The sequence below is a fragment of the Oreochromis aureus genome, linkage group 12 (assembly GCF_013358895.1).
Source record: "Oreochromis aureus strain Israel breed Guangdong linkage group 12, ZZ_aureus, whole genome shotgun sequence".
NCBI classification, from domain to species: domain Eukaryota; kingdom Metazoa; phylum Chordata; class Actinopteri; order Cichliformes; family Cichlidae; genus Oreochromis; species Oreochromis aureus.
Genome location: NC_052953.1, coordinates 33,210,056 through 33,225,753, shown reverse-complemented (window position 1 = coordinate 33,225,753; position 15,698 = coordinate 33,210,056). Strand labels below are relative to the sequence as shown.

Here is a 15,698-nt window from a genome sequence, read left to right as displayed (position 1 = left end):
GCTGGAGTAAGGCATCAGGCACTGTTAACGCTGCTACTATACATGCTTCACTAGATTTATTTTGTAGCTATCACTCCTCTGTGGCATTCTTATAAAGAAAAATTGCAGTATCCAAGGTTGTTTTCCTTCACCTCCTACTTCCTCCTCCTACCTTGTGTCATTCCCCTTGACTTCTAAAGCGTTACATCCTTAAGCAGAATTATTTTCAGATGAACTAATCTGTCCTCCCAAATCCCGTCTTCCTCCTGTCATGGCTGTGCTATCAGATCCTGGGGGATTGATGGGCTGCCGGTAAGAAGACTCCTGCTTCAACCTCAGTAAACCGAGCACTAGTTATCAATTCAGTCCAGTATCAGGGATCGGAAGAGTGCACCTCATTTGATGGCCTTCACCTATTTTTAATGGGTCCTCTAACCTAAGCCAGTACTTTGAAACAAGAGGGAGAACTAAAGGGTAGAAGAGTTGTTCTGAAAGTTTTTCTTTTTTGTTTTTCGTTTGAACAACATCATTTTTTTTCAAATAAGCTCCAGCAAATACTGATGTAACACAGGCCATTAATTCAGCTTAATGCAATATCTCTCAGCCTTTTCCTGTAAAAGCATATTTTAAAAGCAAATTTCCTTATTAGAAACACAGGAACTTAACAGGGCAGTTTTTCAACATGATATCATAAGTACATGATATTTATCATCTGTACAAGCACGGGCTTTATAAATGGCAGATCAAAAATATATAAGGAAAGTTTTTATTGCAGTTTTGGTTTTAAATAGGTCAGTAGCAGTGGTTCAGGCATGAACAGGGTGTCTCTTAGTACCGTGGCAGGGAAGATATGCTGCAGGGGCATCCGATGTTCCAAATGTATCTTCTGTTCTCGACACTCTGTGTCCCAGTAGGCCTCACAACAACTTGGGATCTCTGATCATCGATGGAATAATAACATTCTGACCACTCTCAGGTGAAAAATAATTTCTCCTGTAACAGAGTTAGATATCAAAGTTGTGGATATATAGTATTTGTTGATAAGGGAACAGTCGGTTCTCATAGTCAACTTGTTGGAGACCAGAGCAACTTGGACAAGGTTTTCAGTGATTATTACCAAGTGGCACGCCTGGATTGGCAAAGCAAGAGTCTCCTTCATCCAGCTCAAGAACATTTGGACTGACTACCAAGATCCGACTGTGCAACTCCAAAGTGAAGTCAGTACTGCTGTACGGGGCTGAAACCTGGAAGACAAATAAAACCTCAAATAGCAAAATCCAGAAATTCCTCAACAGCTGTCTCAGAAGGATTCTTCACATTTGCTGGCCAGATATAATCAGTAACATCAAACTATGGGAAAGAACCTGTCAACTTCCAGTAGAGTAAGAAATCAGGAAGAGAAGATTGTGCTGGGTAGGGCACACTTTACGCAAACCGCCAACCAACATCACCAGGCAGGTTCTCAGGTGGAACCCCAAGGCAAAAAAGCAAAAGAGAGGCTGTCCGAGAAACACCTGACGACGAGACTTCGTGGCAGAATCAAAAATGATGGGCTTATACCTGGACCCATCTAGAAAGAATGGCCCAGGACAGAAAACTCCCATACCCTGGGAGGGGTGACGGGCAGTAGTAGTAGTAGTTGCCTGAAGCTGAGAAATCTCTATGGTTTCATCCTTACCCCTTTCGTATTGTCATTTCATTGTAAAAATGTCTTTTTCTTGTTTCTGCAGTGTTATCAACGGTTTGTAGCCTTGAAATATTTGCAATTAATAGGAAGCCTACTAAGCCTCTGTGTTATTTTGCACTCAAATTACCATCTTGCTGCAACTACTTGAACATTTATATAGAAATTTCTGAATTTCTGTTTCAAATCTACGAATTTCTGTCGGGACTCTGAATGTAAGTAGTTAATGTAAATTTCTCTGTAAGCAGACAACTGAAGATTTGTGATTTTCAGGGATTTATCATAGTTAATCGCTGTGCTGTCATAGATTGCATGTAATTGTCAATTTGTTCAGTGATAAGCTGATAGCAGGCTGACTCCATTGTATTCTCATTTTATTACAATCTTGACACACCTACGTATTGAGGCCTGACGACAGCATTGATTTGCAAGTCTTTGTAGACTTGGGCCCCATCTTTGAAGCAACCATTTCAAAGGCAACAAGATCACAAGTTTGTTGCTAAAAATTGCAATAATTTGTACGTGTAATGGTCTCCAACCACTGTGTGACTGTCTGGGACAAAGCCTGGGACAATGGGCCTTCTTTTTATTCTGATCCACACATTTGGGTGATGTCTTGTTGTTTACTGTTGAATTTACATCCATGTATTTATTTGACAAGAATATATTTGATGTATATGCCTATTTACATTTTAGATTTGAGTCATTTCCTCTTTTTTCTCTTGCAGAGTCGGAAACATGCCAACAAAGTGCGACTGTATTACATGCTACATCCCGTGGATGGAGGTTGCCCTGCCAAGAAGCTCAGATCAGACAATGTGAGTCCTGTGTGAATTCTCTTCATCCTGCTGTGTGTTTGCCCACAGCCTTGGTAATCACCGAGAAACACACACACACACACACACACACACACACACACACACACACACACACACACACACACACACACACACACACACACACACACCTCAGCCCCAGTCCACCCCTGCTGGTCTCATATGGAAACCTTTAATGGATTTTTCGGCTCACACAACAACAGCCGCGAGACTCGCTGGCCCCTTGTGCTTCAGAATAGGTGACTGATAAACAGCGTTGCCACATTTTTAGACCAATGAACAATGCGATTGTGATGGCACTGCTGGCGATGCCAGAGGATGCCAACCTTGCATCAAATACAAAGGCGCATTGTTTGGTGTCCGGCCCTCACAGCCATTCCTGTCATGTAAATTTGAAGCATGCGATGTGTCTGACAGACACAATTATGTGTGACTTTTGTTCCTCTTTGTCTGCACTGAGGAAGGGTGAAAACACGCTCCTATCATCCTCTTTGCAGCTCTGCCAGCACACAGATAAGCATCACAGTGTGGAGATTTCATGGTGGGTGCTGATATTTTATGTAAGCGTCATGGTGAAAGGTGCATTTCCGATCCAAGTGGAGTTTAAAGTTGGAGTGTGGTGGTGGAAGACTTGAATGTAGAAGTGGACAGACTTTGATGAAGAGACAGGGAGAGGTCTATGCTTTGATTACTGAGGGTTTGCCAGCTATCAGTAAAGAAATCTGGGTTTCTGAACCAGATAAGGACATGTCAAGGGATGCTATTGCATTCGCTTGCTGCCTCAGCTTGTCATCTAATCCTGCTGCTCTTTTCTTGTTCTTTCTCCTCTTGTACCCATCTACACGGTTTGGGAAGATGTCACACGCCTTCATTCTCTGTGTTCTCTAGTTTTGGAGAAGTTCCTTTCGTCTACATTCCAACCCTTCCTTTCCTGTTTCCTTTGTTTTCTCTTAATTTACTTTCCTATGTTTTTTTTATTCATTCCTCTTCTTCTTGAATTTCTTCACCCTATCTCCTTTTTGATCCTAGTCTATGTTTTTCTACTTTTTTGTTTCTCTTCCTCTGATTTCTTTCCTTTGTGTTTCTCACTAACTTATTACTGTTTTTGGTTTGCATTTCTTATTTCATACTTCTTCCTTGGTTTTTTTCTCCTCTGTTTGTTTCATTCTTTACCCAAAACTTTTATTCCCCCTCTTTTTTTGCCTTTACTTTTCCTGTCATCCATTTTCTTTTATTTAATTCTCAGATCATTTTCTTTCCTCTCTTCATTTCCTCTGCACTCGTTTTGGGCTTCATTTTCTGTTCCACTTTTCATTTTCCCCCTCTCTCTTTCTCTTTTCTCATTATCTTTGTTTCTTGTTTCTTATTTATCTTTGTTTAATATGTATTTTCCTCTCTGATCTTTTGCTTTATCATTTGTCCCTTCTTTTCCTCCAACAAATGTCACTATATTCAGCGTTTTGTTGATAATCAATTTTCTTCTCTTCCTTTTTTCCTTTTCTTTCCGTACTTGCAGACACCATTACCTCTTATACCTTTAGTGTACTTTTCTCCCCCCTCCCTTCCACCACAGTATAACTTTATATGTGATTTTTATGTGATGATGTGATAAGAACATTGTACACTCTGACAAGCAGAAATGTGTGTTACTCATTAGCGTAGTTCAGTCATGACTGCTACATACAAAGAAAACTCTTACTTCCATATGTCGTATGACTGTTTTGGGTTCTCTCCATTTTTAAGTGGACGTATTGAAAACTGTAGATAAAAGCGTCATCAGAACAGAGCAGACTACCAATAACAACAGACATGACTCTGCTTAAGGTTATCAACTGAGCCATCAGCTGATATGGGCTGGAATTCAGATTACTGGGATAATGGGCAACCACGCTAAATATAAAGAGTATGAATCAGGTGGAACCTGATAGTCACCCTGTTTGCTGCCTGAGTCAACTGGCTTCTTGTCGAGTTCCAACTCTGACAGTTTTCTCTTTTCTTGGGAACTTGACTGGCTTTCAAGATGACACCCAACAAGAAAGCAAGCTTTCCATGTTGTGGAGACGTATTGTAGTCCAACTTTGAGTTTTTTTTATCCTGCTAGACTTCCTCGTACCATTGTGTTCCTCAGCTGCCTGTGTCCTTGTCCTCATCACTGCCCAGTTCCTCAGCCTCAATGTGGCCCAGAGTCAGGCAACACCATGCCTAAACTGGAGTCAGCTGATGTCCTCTCTTAGAGCTCAAACCAATACCAGAATCATTTCTTGAAGTAAACCCCCTGGATCCAGAGAGGCATTTAGATGGACCTGCAGCCCAAATATTAAAGCTGTTAGAATTTTGTGTGTAGCTGTCAGAGTTTGTGTCTGCATTGCAATGGCTTTGTCACCACCCACGGCCAGGAGATGGCTTCCACATGGACCCTGTTGTATTACTACAACATCTTTCGTCTTGATGCATTCTCAATCATCCAGGAAGGTAAATCTCCAAAAGTTGAATCTGTTCATCTGGACGTAGCGTTTTGTGGGAGAAACGTTTCGTCACTCATCCAAGTGACTTCTTCAGTCTCAGCTGACTGCAGGTTTCCCCAAACCTTATAAACAGTACATTTGCATAATGACTGAAACCAGCCCACTGAAGGAACAATGGGCTGGTCAGTTCCTGACCTCACAGCCCATCCTGACCTCACAGCCCATTGTTCCTTCAGAACGCTACGTCCAGATGAACAGATTCAACTTTTGGAGATACAACATCTTTCCATTCTGTAGCATTAACATGGAGGGCAAGTTCAAATCAGAGGAGCTTGACAAGTTTTTCTGCTGAGCTGACATTGATGGCTGCTTCATATGAGGGAAGGTTGTGGTATGTGTGATCACACATGTGATGCAACTTATAGTAGGTGAGGTCTGGTGCTGGTCTGGTATGGAAGAGTAAGGGTCAGGATGAAGACAAGTAAAGGTTTTGTTCAGTCTTCATATACACAGATATCTCCATATAAAATGAAGCACAGGCATGAAGGTATGAAGACATTCTTTTGATTGAGAAGAGAAAAAAATATTATATATATATTTGTAAACTGGGTGAACAGAGTTGAGTTTTTAGGGGCTTCATTGATGCCTGCAGAGGAACAGAAAAGTAATTTTCACATTTATTTTTTTGTTACTGCAGTCGTACAGTAAAAAAAGTTAAAAACAAAAATGATTAGGCATCAATCAAATTTGAATTCATAGTACAGTAGGTTACATTCCAGGTGGCACCTACTGCTGACAGTGATTTTATTGCTTGTAATGAGATGCCATCCACAGGGAAAGCACCATCAAACCTGTCTATAGAGACAGGCTCCATCCCCATCGGCATTTTACATATCAACTAATAGGCACATGGACCTCTGCAGAGGGGACAGAAGGATCTCTAGGTCATGTGGTTTGATGCAGAATCCTTTCATTAGTCTAGAGTGAGAGCCAAGGGACCCATTTGGACCTGACAGAACAACTCCTCTGAGCCTTCCTGTGATTCAAATTAAATCAACCTCCAGGTTAATGTCTGTTCCAGGAGGGAGAGCTCCTGTTTTACTGTTAGAGAGCGATCGGGATGACGGGGTGGATAAGGGTTCACTCATTTCTGTGGCAAATTCTCAGCCTTGCTTTGATAGCTTACTTTCTGCACTCTCTTGCCTCATCACTAATACTGTATGTTTGGACCAATGTTGCACCAAATATTTTTGCACCACCTTCATTAACTTTTGAAATCACATGAGAGAAGAGGGCTTTGTGGTCAAATGAAATTCTAAAATAGATCTGAAATATTCTTTGTTAAACTTGTTTCTACAGAAATAATTTCAGTCACAAAGGGTTTTGCTTCCCTTTTGGAGCATATTGGTCTTTTGATCATCGTGTTCTCAATAAGTTAGAAAAAATTAACATTATATTTTTACAGTAAAGTTGCTAAATTGATAACTTATTTGGTTCTGGATATCCCTTGATGTAAAAGTAGAGACTACTGACTGATACTTTAAATACTTGTTTTCTTTACCAGTCATCTGAGCAACTAAATTAGCAAATTACATTGTTATTATTACAGTGATTAGAAAGATAGTGTCTAACTATAAGATATTTTATTTTAGTATATCCTCAAAAGGTTCAAGACACAAGCCTGTCTATAGGCATGTGTCATCTATCTTTACAGTTCCTTGAAATTCATTCAGTATGTTCAGTGGCAGTATTTCTGATGTCTGAAGCCTAAGATTAAAATGATTTTTTTCTTTAGTATGTGTGCATGGGAATTGCATGATTCTAAAGACTTGTGGTGTTGGCAGATAAATTAGGGCAGAATCTGTGGTTTAATAAAAACAAGTCAACCAAACAACCAAAATAGATGGTCTGATCCATAAAATGTACTCCTCTTTTGTACATACAAAATACAAAATAAATAATTCACTAGATTTAATTCCTGACACTTGACATACATTTTGGGATACACACTGGGCTGGATAGGGAAAAGGAAAGATTAAGCTCTACAGTCACCTGTTTATTCATTTAGAAATTAAACTTTTTTAAAAATGGAGCCACTGGACAATTTGGACACTCTCTACCTGTCATCTTAGGTTAGAACTACAGGCTTTAAGGCTATTACATTGATTTGTGTCTTTTGTTGTTCTGGAACACTGACTGCATTGTAAAATGCAAATTTACAGTTTTGCATGTGCGTTACTTCATTCTGTTTGTTGTTTTTATTCTCTTAAAGCAAGGCACATTTGCTAACTTTCAGTGGTGTTGATCTCTCAAAGGGTGATTCACCCCTGGACCCCTAGAATTTTCATTGGTCCATTAAAAGCTATCTGAAAATGTCTCATAAGAGTAGTCTCTTCACGATTCTTCACACAGCATCGCCAAAATTATTTTACATTTTTCAAGCAAATCTACAGCAACTTTTTTGTGTATTTTTTTAAGCTGGTTGAAAAAAATCTATGACCAAACCAGGACTAGCTTCACACATTGCTTCATCTTTGCTTTTTTAAATGTCACAGTAAATCTGTGTTTGGTCTGTAGTCTGACCTTAGGCCCTTGGTAAAAGGGCACATTGCCTTGATGGGAAAGGCTCCACTTAAACTACACAGATGTGATGCGACCAGGCTGCGCTTATAAGGTGGCACTATCTAAAAATACACTCGGCAGCACAGCCTCCAGAGACTGTGGGAGTGCGTACGGCCTGGCGTGACCCGGCGTCTGGACCCGGTTGAGCTGATGGCATCTGACAACTGTACACGCTCCTGGTCATGGTAGTCCCTGTGATAACCTGCTCTCATGTAAAGGAGGAGGGGGTGTCAGTCAATGCTTGCTTTGTGGATGGAGATTGTAAAATGGCATGTTTGGGATTGCAGCTTCATTTGTTCAGATTTTTTGTACCAGTCAGATTAGTTTTGTGATCACTGCCTTTTTAAAGCCAGACAGACTCGTCTAAATAAGATTAAATTGTTTATTAAAAAAAAAAAAACGTTGAAAACCCGTGAAACTGCAAAGCAGTTATTGATGCTAGAGTTTTATCAGGCAGACGTGAGTTCAGCACCCATAATTTGACTCTACTGCATTTTCATTTGTGTGTTGGCTGGTCAGTCAGCCTTCTGTTCTGATATTTAAACAGACAAGTATGAAAAAAAATTCAGATTGAGATAGCCCTATGAGATCTGCACATTTCAGCTCTGATAATGCTTTGACATTGCAAAAATATTTTCCTTGAGTCAGCAAGGCTTTCAGTCGATAACAGGGTGGGAAATGCCTGTGTTGTACAAGTACAGAAGGTTGAGTGGTATAAATTAATATTTATAATGTACATTTGATAGACTATTTTACTGCAAGCTAGACATTTGTTGACTGCTGATTTTCATGTTATCATCATTATTTTACATGACTTTTTACATGATAATCAAATTCATCTTTTTTTATCAGTAACAGGAAAAATGCTTAAATGATTGTTTTTACACATCATAGCACTGTGTCTATTAATTCTATTTCAAGAAGAGGACCTCCAGCAGAACAATGCTTAAGGAGAGGCAGACATCTGGTTGACCTGTGAATATCTGTTGACTTTTGTGAAGTGAAGGCAGTTTTACGGCTAAGTTTAGAAATAGGTTTCACTACAGTTAGTAGTTACCGCAGTGGTCAAATCCAGTAGTCAAGTACCAGAAAACAGATGTTGTCTTTGCTTTCCTTTCTTAGGTGGTCATGATTCTGCGGGTTAATGTAATGCTGACCCTGAGCTCTCTAGCCTTTATGTCAATATTTGAACTTCTATCCATCCATACATCTGTTTTTTAAAACCACCTATCCAGTTAAGACCAGTTTTGAATCACCAATAAACATCACAAGCTTGTCTTTGGAATATGGAAGGAAGTATCCAGAGAGTTCACACAAGCACAGAAATACAGAACATACAGTACTGACTTCACACAGAAATGCTCCAGCCAGCTGGTGGATTCAAACCCACAGCCTCCTTTCTGTGAAGCAACACCACTACTGTATTACTGTGCCAGTCACTCATGCATGTATTTAAATTTAATTTAAGGAATAAATGTGGTTCCACTGCTAGTAACATGTAAGCATCTTGATGTTGGATGAAACCACTCTCGCAGAAATGCAGCATGAGGTGCCACAATTTCTCAGGATGTTATATAAAAGCTTTGCTCTTGACACCCGATAATAGGACGAATTCACTATGTTCTTCCCATATCAATATGAACATAGTCATCATATAACAACTACACAGGAGAAAACATTTTTCCACAATACCTCAGGGATGGCTACATATTGTTGTGTTGATGCGTTTGTCATGCCTCATGGTGCCACTTCTTAACACCAGGGTAGGTTTCATTTATGCCTATCAAAGGTTGTTAAAATAAAGCCACTAATTTTTATGCTGTACCACTAGTGCATAAGCAATACTGTTTTCATCCAGTTCCACATTTTGAAGCAATACACAGTGATCAAGAGAAGAAATAATGCAACAAACCCACTCTCTATATATGTTGTACTGGAAAAAATGTAGCTAATTCTCATTCTCACAGAAGGCTGACGGAAAACAAAACAAAACAAAAAATCTTTTAATTCTGCTCTGCTGTGAAAAACTGTTTTTGCTATTTTTCTGGCTGTTAGCCAGAAAAATGATTTAACAAGGGGGAGGGATAACGTTTTCATACAGGGCCAGGTAGATTTGTATAGCTTGTTTCCCTTAATACACAAAAGCTTAATTTAAAAACTGCATTTTGTATTTACTTGTCTTATCTTTGTCTAATAATAACAATTATTTTTATGATCAGAAACATATAAGTGGAGAATGTGGAAAAAATAAGAAATCAGGAGATGACCAATTCTGCATAAATAATGCACTGTAATAATTAAACTGCTGTAGACTAAAAATGGCTGTACCTTGCACAAAGTATGTACCCATGGATCTGAAATCTGTTTCACAGCCTGGTGGACTGACAAGCACACTTACAACCATTCCGTTCCATAAAATTTCCACCACTTTACTTTGTCAAACACAGCCAATATCCATTATACACATTCATGTGTGCAGAGTTTTGCAATTGGTTGGATGGTTCTGGTGTAAGCTTGCCAGTTTATTCAACTGCCAGTTTCCATTAAATCAGGCCTCAAGCATTCCCAGCATATCCTGGTGGGTAGATGGAGCAGTCACACTGGAGATGGCACAGGTGTCCAGCGTTGCCTTGACTGAACAAGAAGTGACTGCAGTCTTATGCTTCGTTGCCTTGACCTCTCCTTGGGCAATGTGCAGCAGATTGCACTCTTGCACACATTTCTAATAGTGTATACGTAGACTACATCAGCTGCATGGCGAGGAAGCACCAGGGACAGAAAAAAAGGCCTCTGGAGGTTTAAGTTCACAGTGGGATCACATGGACAATAGCAGCTTAAAAAAATAAGATGGCATAAGTACAGCATGTAGTTTATTAAAATAAGTAGGTATCAATGCAGAAACAGAATTGTAAAAATAATAAAAGTTACATTCTAGTCAAGAGCCAAGGGCTTATTTGTGTTAATGAGCAGCTGAACTGTAAAATGTATTAGAATGCACAGCATAACATAACTGAAAAGCATGAAAATACTTAAAGTATTTCACACCGTGCATTAGAAATCTGCTTCACATGCCAATAATACAAGATCATAATGTTCTTATTTGCATATTTTGATGAGTACATATTCACCTTAGCTAAACAGCAGATGGGGCACCACTTGCACAGAATGTATTATTTATTGTATGTAATGTTTGCTTCCAAGTATTTGAAATAAATACCAGCTTGCTCCTAAATATAAGTCACTACTTAATGTAAAGTTATGCTAATATGAATAAGAGGAGCAGATATCATAATTTGAAAACATTCTCTCATAATATAAAAAAAGCTGAAAAGAGAAATGTTAAAAAGAACTATGATCCGAATTACGGAACATTTCAGGATGCCTCTCAGTGTTGCTGCTAATCTGGCAGCTTGTGCAGAAATCGTCAGTTGTCTGACGAACCCTGTAAAGCTGGCAATAATAACTTTGCAAGATGGTGAGTTGGTGGTTCCTGATGGCAGCTGAAGAGGTACCCATCAGATTGGACGATAGGGAACGTCATTATTTTAAGGAAGCTAGACTTCCTGTACAGTTGCATGGTAAGTTATCAGAAGGTCCTTCATTGATCTTCCCCTTCCATAAGCTTCAAATCAAGTGCAACCATAAATGATTTTATTTGAAGCTTTTCTTTTGCTGCTGTGGTTAGTGTTCTCTAAACTGAGTCACTCCAATCCACAATATTAGTAATAAAGATAATGATAACCTTGTGTTTTGTTTTGCTTCAGATTCTGAGCGATGAAAGTCACCACTGTGTTTTTATTTTATTACTACTGTGATGTGGAAACACAAAGGCTCACACAGTTATGAAGAAAATCAAGATTCAGTTGCAGATGGCAGATTCAAATCTTGGTTTACAGTGGAAGCTGTGCAGCTGTTATTTGTGCCTTTTCTTAAGTTTTTGTAGAGGAATAAAATTTGGACTCACACTATTTTTTTCTCTAATTTTATGGAACCACGATGCAGCACTTTTAGCCTCTTCTGTCTGGAAACAGTATTCTAAATCATACCTGTACTTGGTGTTATTTAAAAAAGAGCAGTTAGATATCACTTTACTGCTTAGCACAAAAGGATAAATTCACACAGGCTATAGAACACAAAGCTGAGTAAACAAAAGGGCACCTCAGTGTTAGGAATCTATCAAGCCTTTCCCTGAAAAGTGATATGTCAGTCTTCTGCTGTTTGAAGAATGAAATGAGGAGAGGATGATGCCTTTTCACCTGCCTAAATGTATTTGCAGCTCCCCTCAGTATGGAACCGAGACTAGACTCATCCATTTCTCTCCCTAAACTGCTTCCACATTTTAAACGTCCTCAGTGCTTCTTTGGAAAAGCGATGAATGTGAATTTCTGCTCTGTAAGGGAGGTGGTCCATTATGCCCAGTGACAGGGAGGGATTTAGCAAAACCCCCTCACCTTGCAGAAAGCAGAGCCCAGCAGAATGAAGGCTAGAGCCAAGAGGTGAGAGCAGTGAACCATCTGAACCTCTAAAAAGAAGGCAAACAATGGTTGTAAAAAGAAAGAGAGAGAGGGAGGGAGAAAGCGTTTCTGTTCCACAGGAAGGTGTAAGAGAGCTGACAGTGTTGACTAGAACCGCATAACATCTCTGCACCAGACCCCTGTGCAAAGCTCTTTTCTAAGAAAGCAGGAAGGGAAGAATACCTGAAAAGTAGGTTTAAGACTGGAGACATTCAGCCAGTTTAAATTAGCTCGGATAATTGGCCACAAAAGTTGTGGAACAGTAAAGTCTCCTGAAAGTACTCTTCCAAATTCCAACACTTATTGGCCGCTCTAGGCAAGCTGCACAAGTGTGCGTACAGCAAAAGGAAAACTTTTTAGTGTTTTGACTTCACTGGCCTTTGAGCACGACAAGCTGCTTCGGTGGTCTGTGAGGAGTTCTGCTGAAGGATTCCAAAGAACGTTAGAGGGAACAGAGGTAGCAGAAACAGATTTATGCAGTTTTCACACATGTGTTGCAGCCTGAACCTTTCTAAGACTTTCTGGAAAGAGGTATGTGTGAGAACGCACAAAATCTGTCTGATGGCGGATACAGCAGCGTGCAGATCAGGCTTATTACAATTAAAACCTGCTTAATCTATTTAGAATTTGTCTGGACCTCATCAGTGATATGACAGACTTAACAGTGGACGCTTTCTGGGTAAATAAGTCAGATTCATACACTTCATTTAAAGCATTAGCCATGCAATCATCACAGCTGAGCTGGTGTAACTAATCAGAATATCCTCCAAGTCCCTCGGCTGGGTCATTCACAGTGTGAACCTGCTGTTCACAATTACATTACACTGTGAAAAGCTTGGGCAAGGATAAGGAGCGAATAATTTAACCTTGCGAAGAGACGGTGAAGGCTGCAGATGATGGAGCTTGTCAATCGTGTCAATCAATGAGCTTTATGCAAGACCATTCAGATTTTTATATTAAATCTCTAAAGTTTTTTTTTTTTTTTTTTTTTTTTTGCTGTGTCATGCAAAACCTCGTCTGAATTGTGATTTACAGTGATGATCTATAATGTTAACTTCCGTGCTTAATATGAGACTGGAAATTTGCGTTCCACGAGTTGAGCTGCAGTTGATAAGATTTTTTCTAACTCATCCCTCAGTCCCTTACCAGATCAGTTATTTTCATGGCTGGAGTTGCGCGTTTTTTCTTGACAGGCTTTGGGGATCAACACTTCTGGAGCCAGCTTCGGGTAGCCATATAGCTCCCAGTCCGCTAGTCTAAGAGAGCTGAGCCACAAAAAGCTACAGCATTCAGGACTGAGGCTTCTTTCTGTTGAAATGGAAAGTGTTGACTGTGAATTGGAAAGTTGCTGCTCGATTGTCACTGGCTTCATCATTTCTGATATGCTGTGATGCATTCATCATATCCTAACAGTTTTGCCTTTGTCAAAGTTTTGAATGTAGTTAAATCTGCATCCAGTACAGCACACCTGGAACAGATCTCTCTTGTAAATGAGACATTGAGTCTCAATGGGACTAACCTGTATAAAAAAGGTTAAATAAAAATGAAATAAAAAGGTTACTCCCAGCACTCCTGCCTCATACAGTTTAGATTTTGACTTGCATTGTGGAGCTATGGCAGGTGTACAGATTAGTTAGGAAACTGCAAGCAACACTTTGCTATAAAATCTAATTATTTGAATGAAATATTTAATAGTTTAATAATGTTTTCACTTTGAGTTTAACAGACTTTAATACCTGAGTTTGTGCTACTGACCAACATCAAACTATTCTTCCAGTGCTGACCTTTGAAGGAATGAAGAGCTCAAGAATTTAAAACACATACGCTCGTGTGCTTCTATTGTTTCAACTACTTAACCCTTCTTTGTCTTTATGCGACCTTCTCCATTAACAGTCACCACCTGGCATGGCTACATAAAAGGGATTTCAGATGTTCATTTCAAACATATTTGGTACAGGTTAGGAAATAAAGTCTCTGCCTTACATCACATGATTTTTCGAGCAATTTCAGTGTTGCAGACAAATGACAGTTTTCCTTAAAACTGTCATTTGTTTAAAACATTTGTTTCTGATGTCACAGAGGTCCAGTCCACTGTTGCCTCGCAGCAAGAAGGTCAGATTCCTAGGGTTTACTGGATGGGCTTTTCCTCTGGATTTCAAATTGGTTGTGAGTCCATATGTCCATATTACACCAATGACAATTGAGAGAAAGGCAACACACAAACCTACTGTAAAATGTGGAGATAATTCAGTGTTGGCTGTTTTTATGCTGATATTTTTTACTGTCTGGATAGTTTTGATTTAAGTGTAGCTGCTCTTGTGTTGGTCATGACGGATTCACGGTTGATGTAATAGATCATTGCTGACGTGTTTTAGTAGGTAAAAAAAAAGTACTAAGTTTACTCACTTCTGCCAGAGACTTTCCTTCTCTTGCATCTTTTTCTGACTTGCTGTATGAACTGAGACGATCTTGCAGCCTATACGAGTGTGTGTGTGTGTGTGTGATTCTGAAATCAGCAGAGGGGGAAAAAGTTTCTTGCGGCAAAATTCACTAGAGAAAAATGTAGCTCGACGAGCAATGAGACTTGCTGACCCTCAGCAGATTTATTGAGGGATTTTACTTTTTTTTTATTTGTGGTCTTATTTTTAGTTTTCGCTCCAACTAAAGTCAGAGCTACTATGTCAAACTAATGCTCACCATCTGACTGCCCACGTTTAATTGTGTATGCTAGTAATTATGGGTGTGCGTGTGTTTTAATGGTCTCGTACCACTATGATAGCCTACTAGAATTTCAAACTTGATACCGTCACGCAGGAAAATACTTAAAAAACTCATTTCTGATACAGAGAAGATCTTTACTCCATCCTGCAACAACAGAAGTAATGCCAAAGAAGTCATTGCTTGAAAATGTTGTTAATTTTAAACTAATTTTCCCTATTATAAGTTAGATTTCATGAAGATTTTAGATTTTAAGAATTAAAGTTATATATAATTCACATTTTCTGTGATTTAATTAATATAGAAAGTATAGCATTATTGAAAAGTTACAAAAGAGTTTTAAATAATAATCATACTAAAATTCACAAAATGACCCCACATCTGACTACAACTAAATGAGAAGCAGATTTTAATAAATGATCATACAAGTTGAAAAGTTAAAGTTTATCATCCTGTCCACATCTGCCTGCCGTCTCGCTCTCATCCAGCGTTCACACTGCTCCGCCTCAGTCTGCAGCTCTTTACATCCCCAGTTCTGCTCGTCTGATTCGGCTGCGCTGGTGCGGATGTCAGTCTTTATTTGCTCAGATTGGTTCTCCACACTCAGGGCTCTCTGCTCAGTTCAGCCACAGTTCCCTCGCTGCTCGGCCCAACCAGATACCCTCCCTGGTCCTTATTGGTCTGTAATCCGCTCTGTCACAGCTCAATTATTACTCTGTTCTCTAACTGCAGTCCTCTATCCATTAATGATACATTGATGATAACAGGTGACTAATGTGTTAAATGGCTAATGTTAAAATGTGCACGGCTAGGTTTTATGATTTATGATAACTTCTTAATAGAGAAAATACCATCCTGCATGTGTTTGCATAAAAGAAAA

The 15,698-nt window shown here is 39.3% G+C and overlaps 1 protein-coding gene across 1 annotated transcript in view; it reads left to right on the top strand.

Annotated features, from left to right (window-relative positions):
- Positions 1 to 15,698, top strand: part of zmat4a (zinc finger, matrin-type 4a) — a 147,287-nt gene that overhangs the window by 57,411 nt on the left and 74,178 nt on the right. Inside the window, exon 3 of the mRNA XM_039620490.1 lies at positions 2,392 to 2,481. Within this exon, the coding sequence (XP_039476424.1) occupies positions 2,392 to 2,481 (90 nt within the window). The remainder of the gene's footprint in view (positions 1 to 2,391; positions 2,482 to 15,698) is intronic.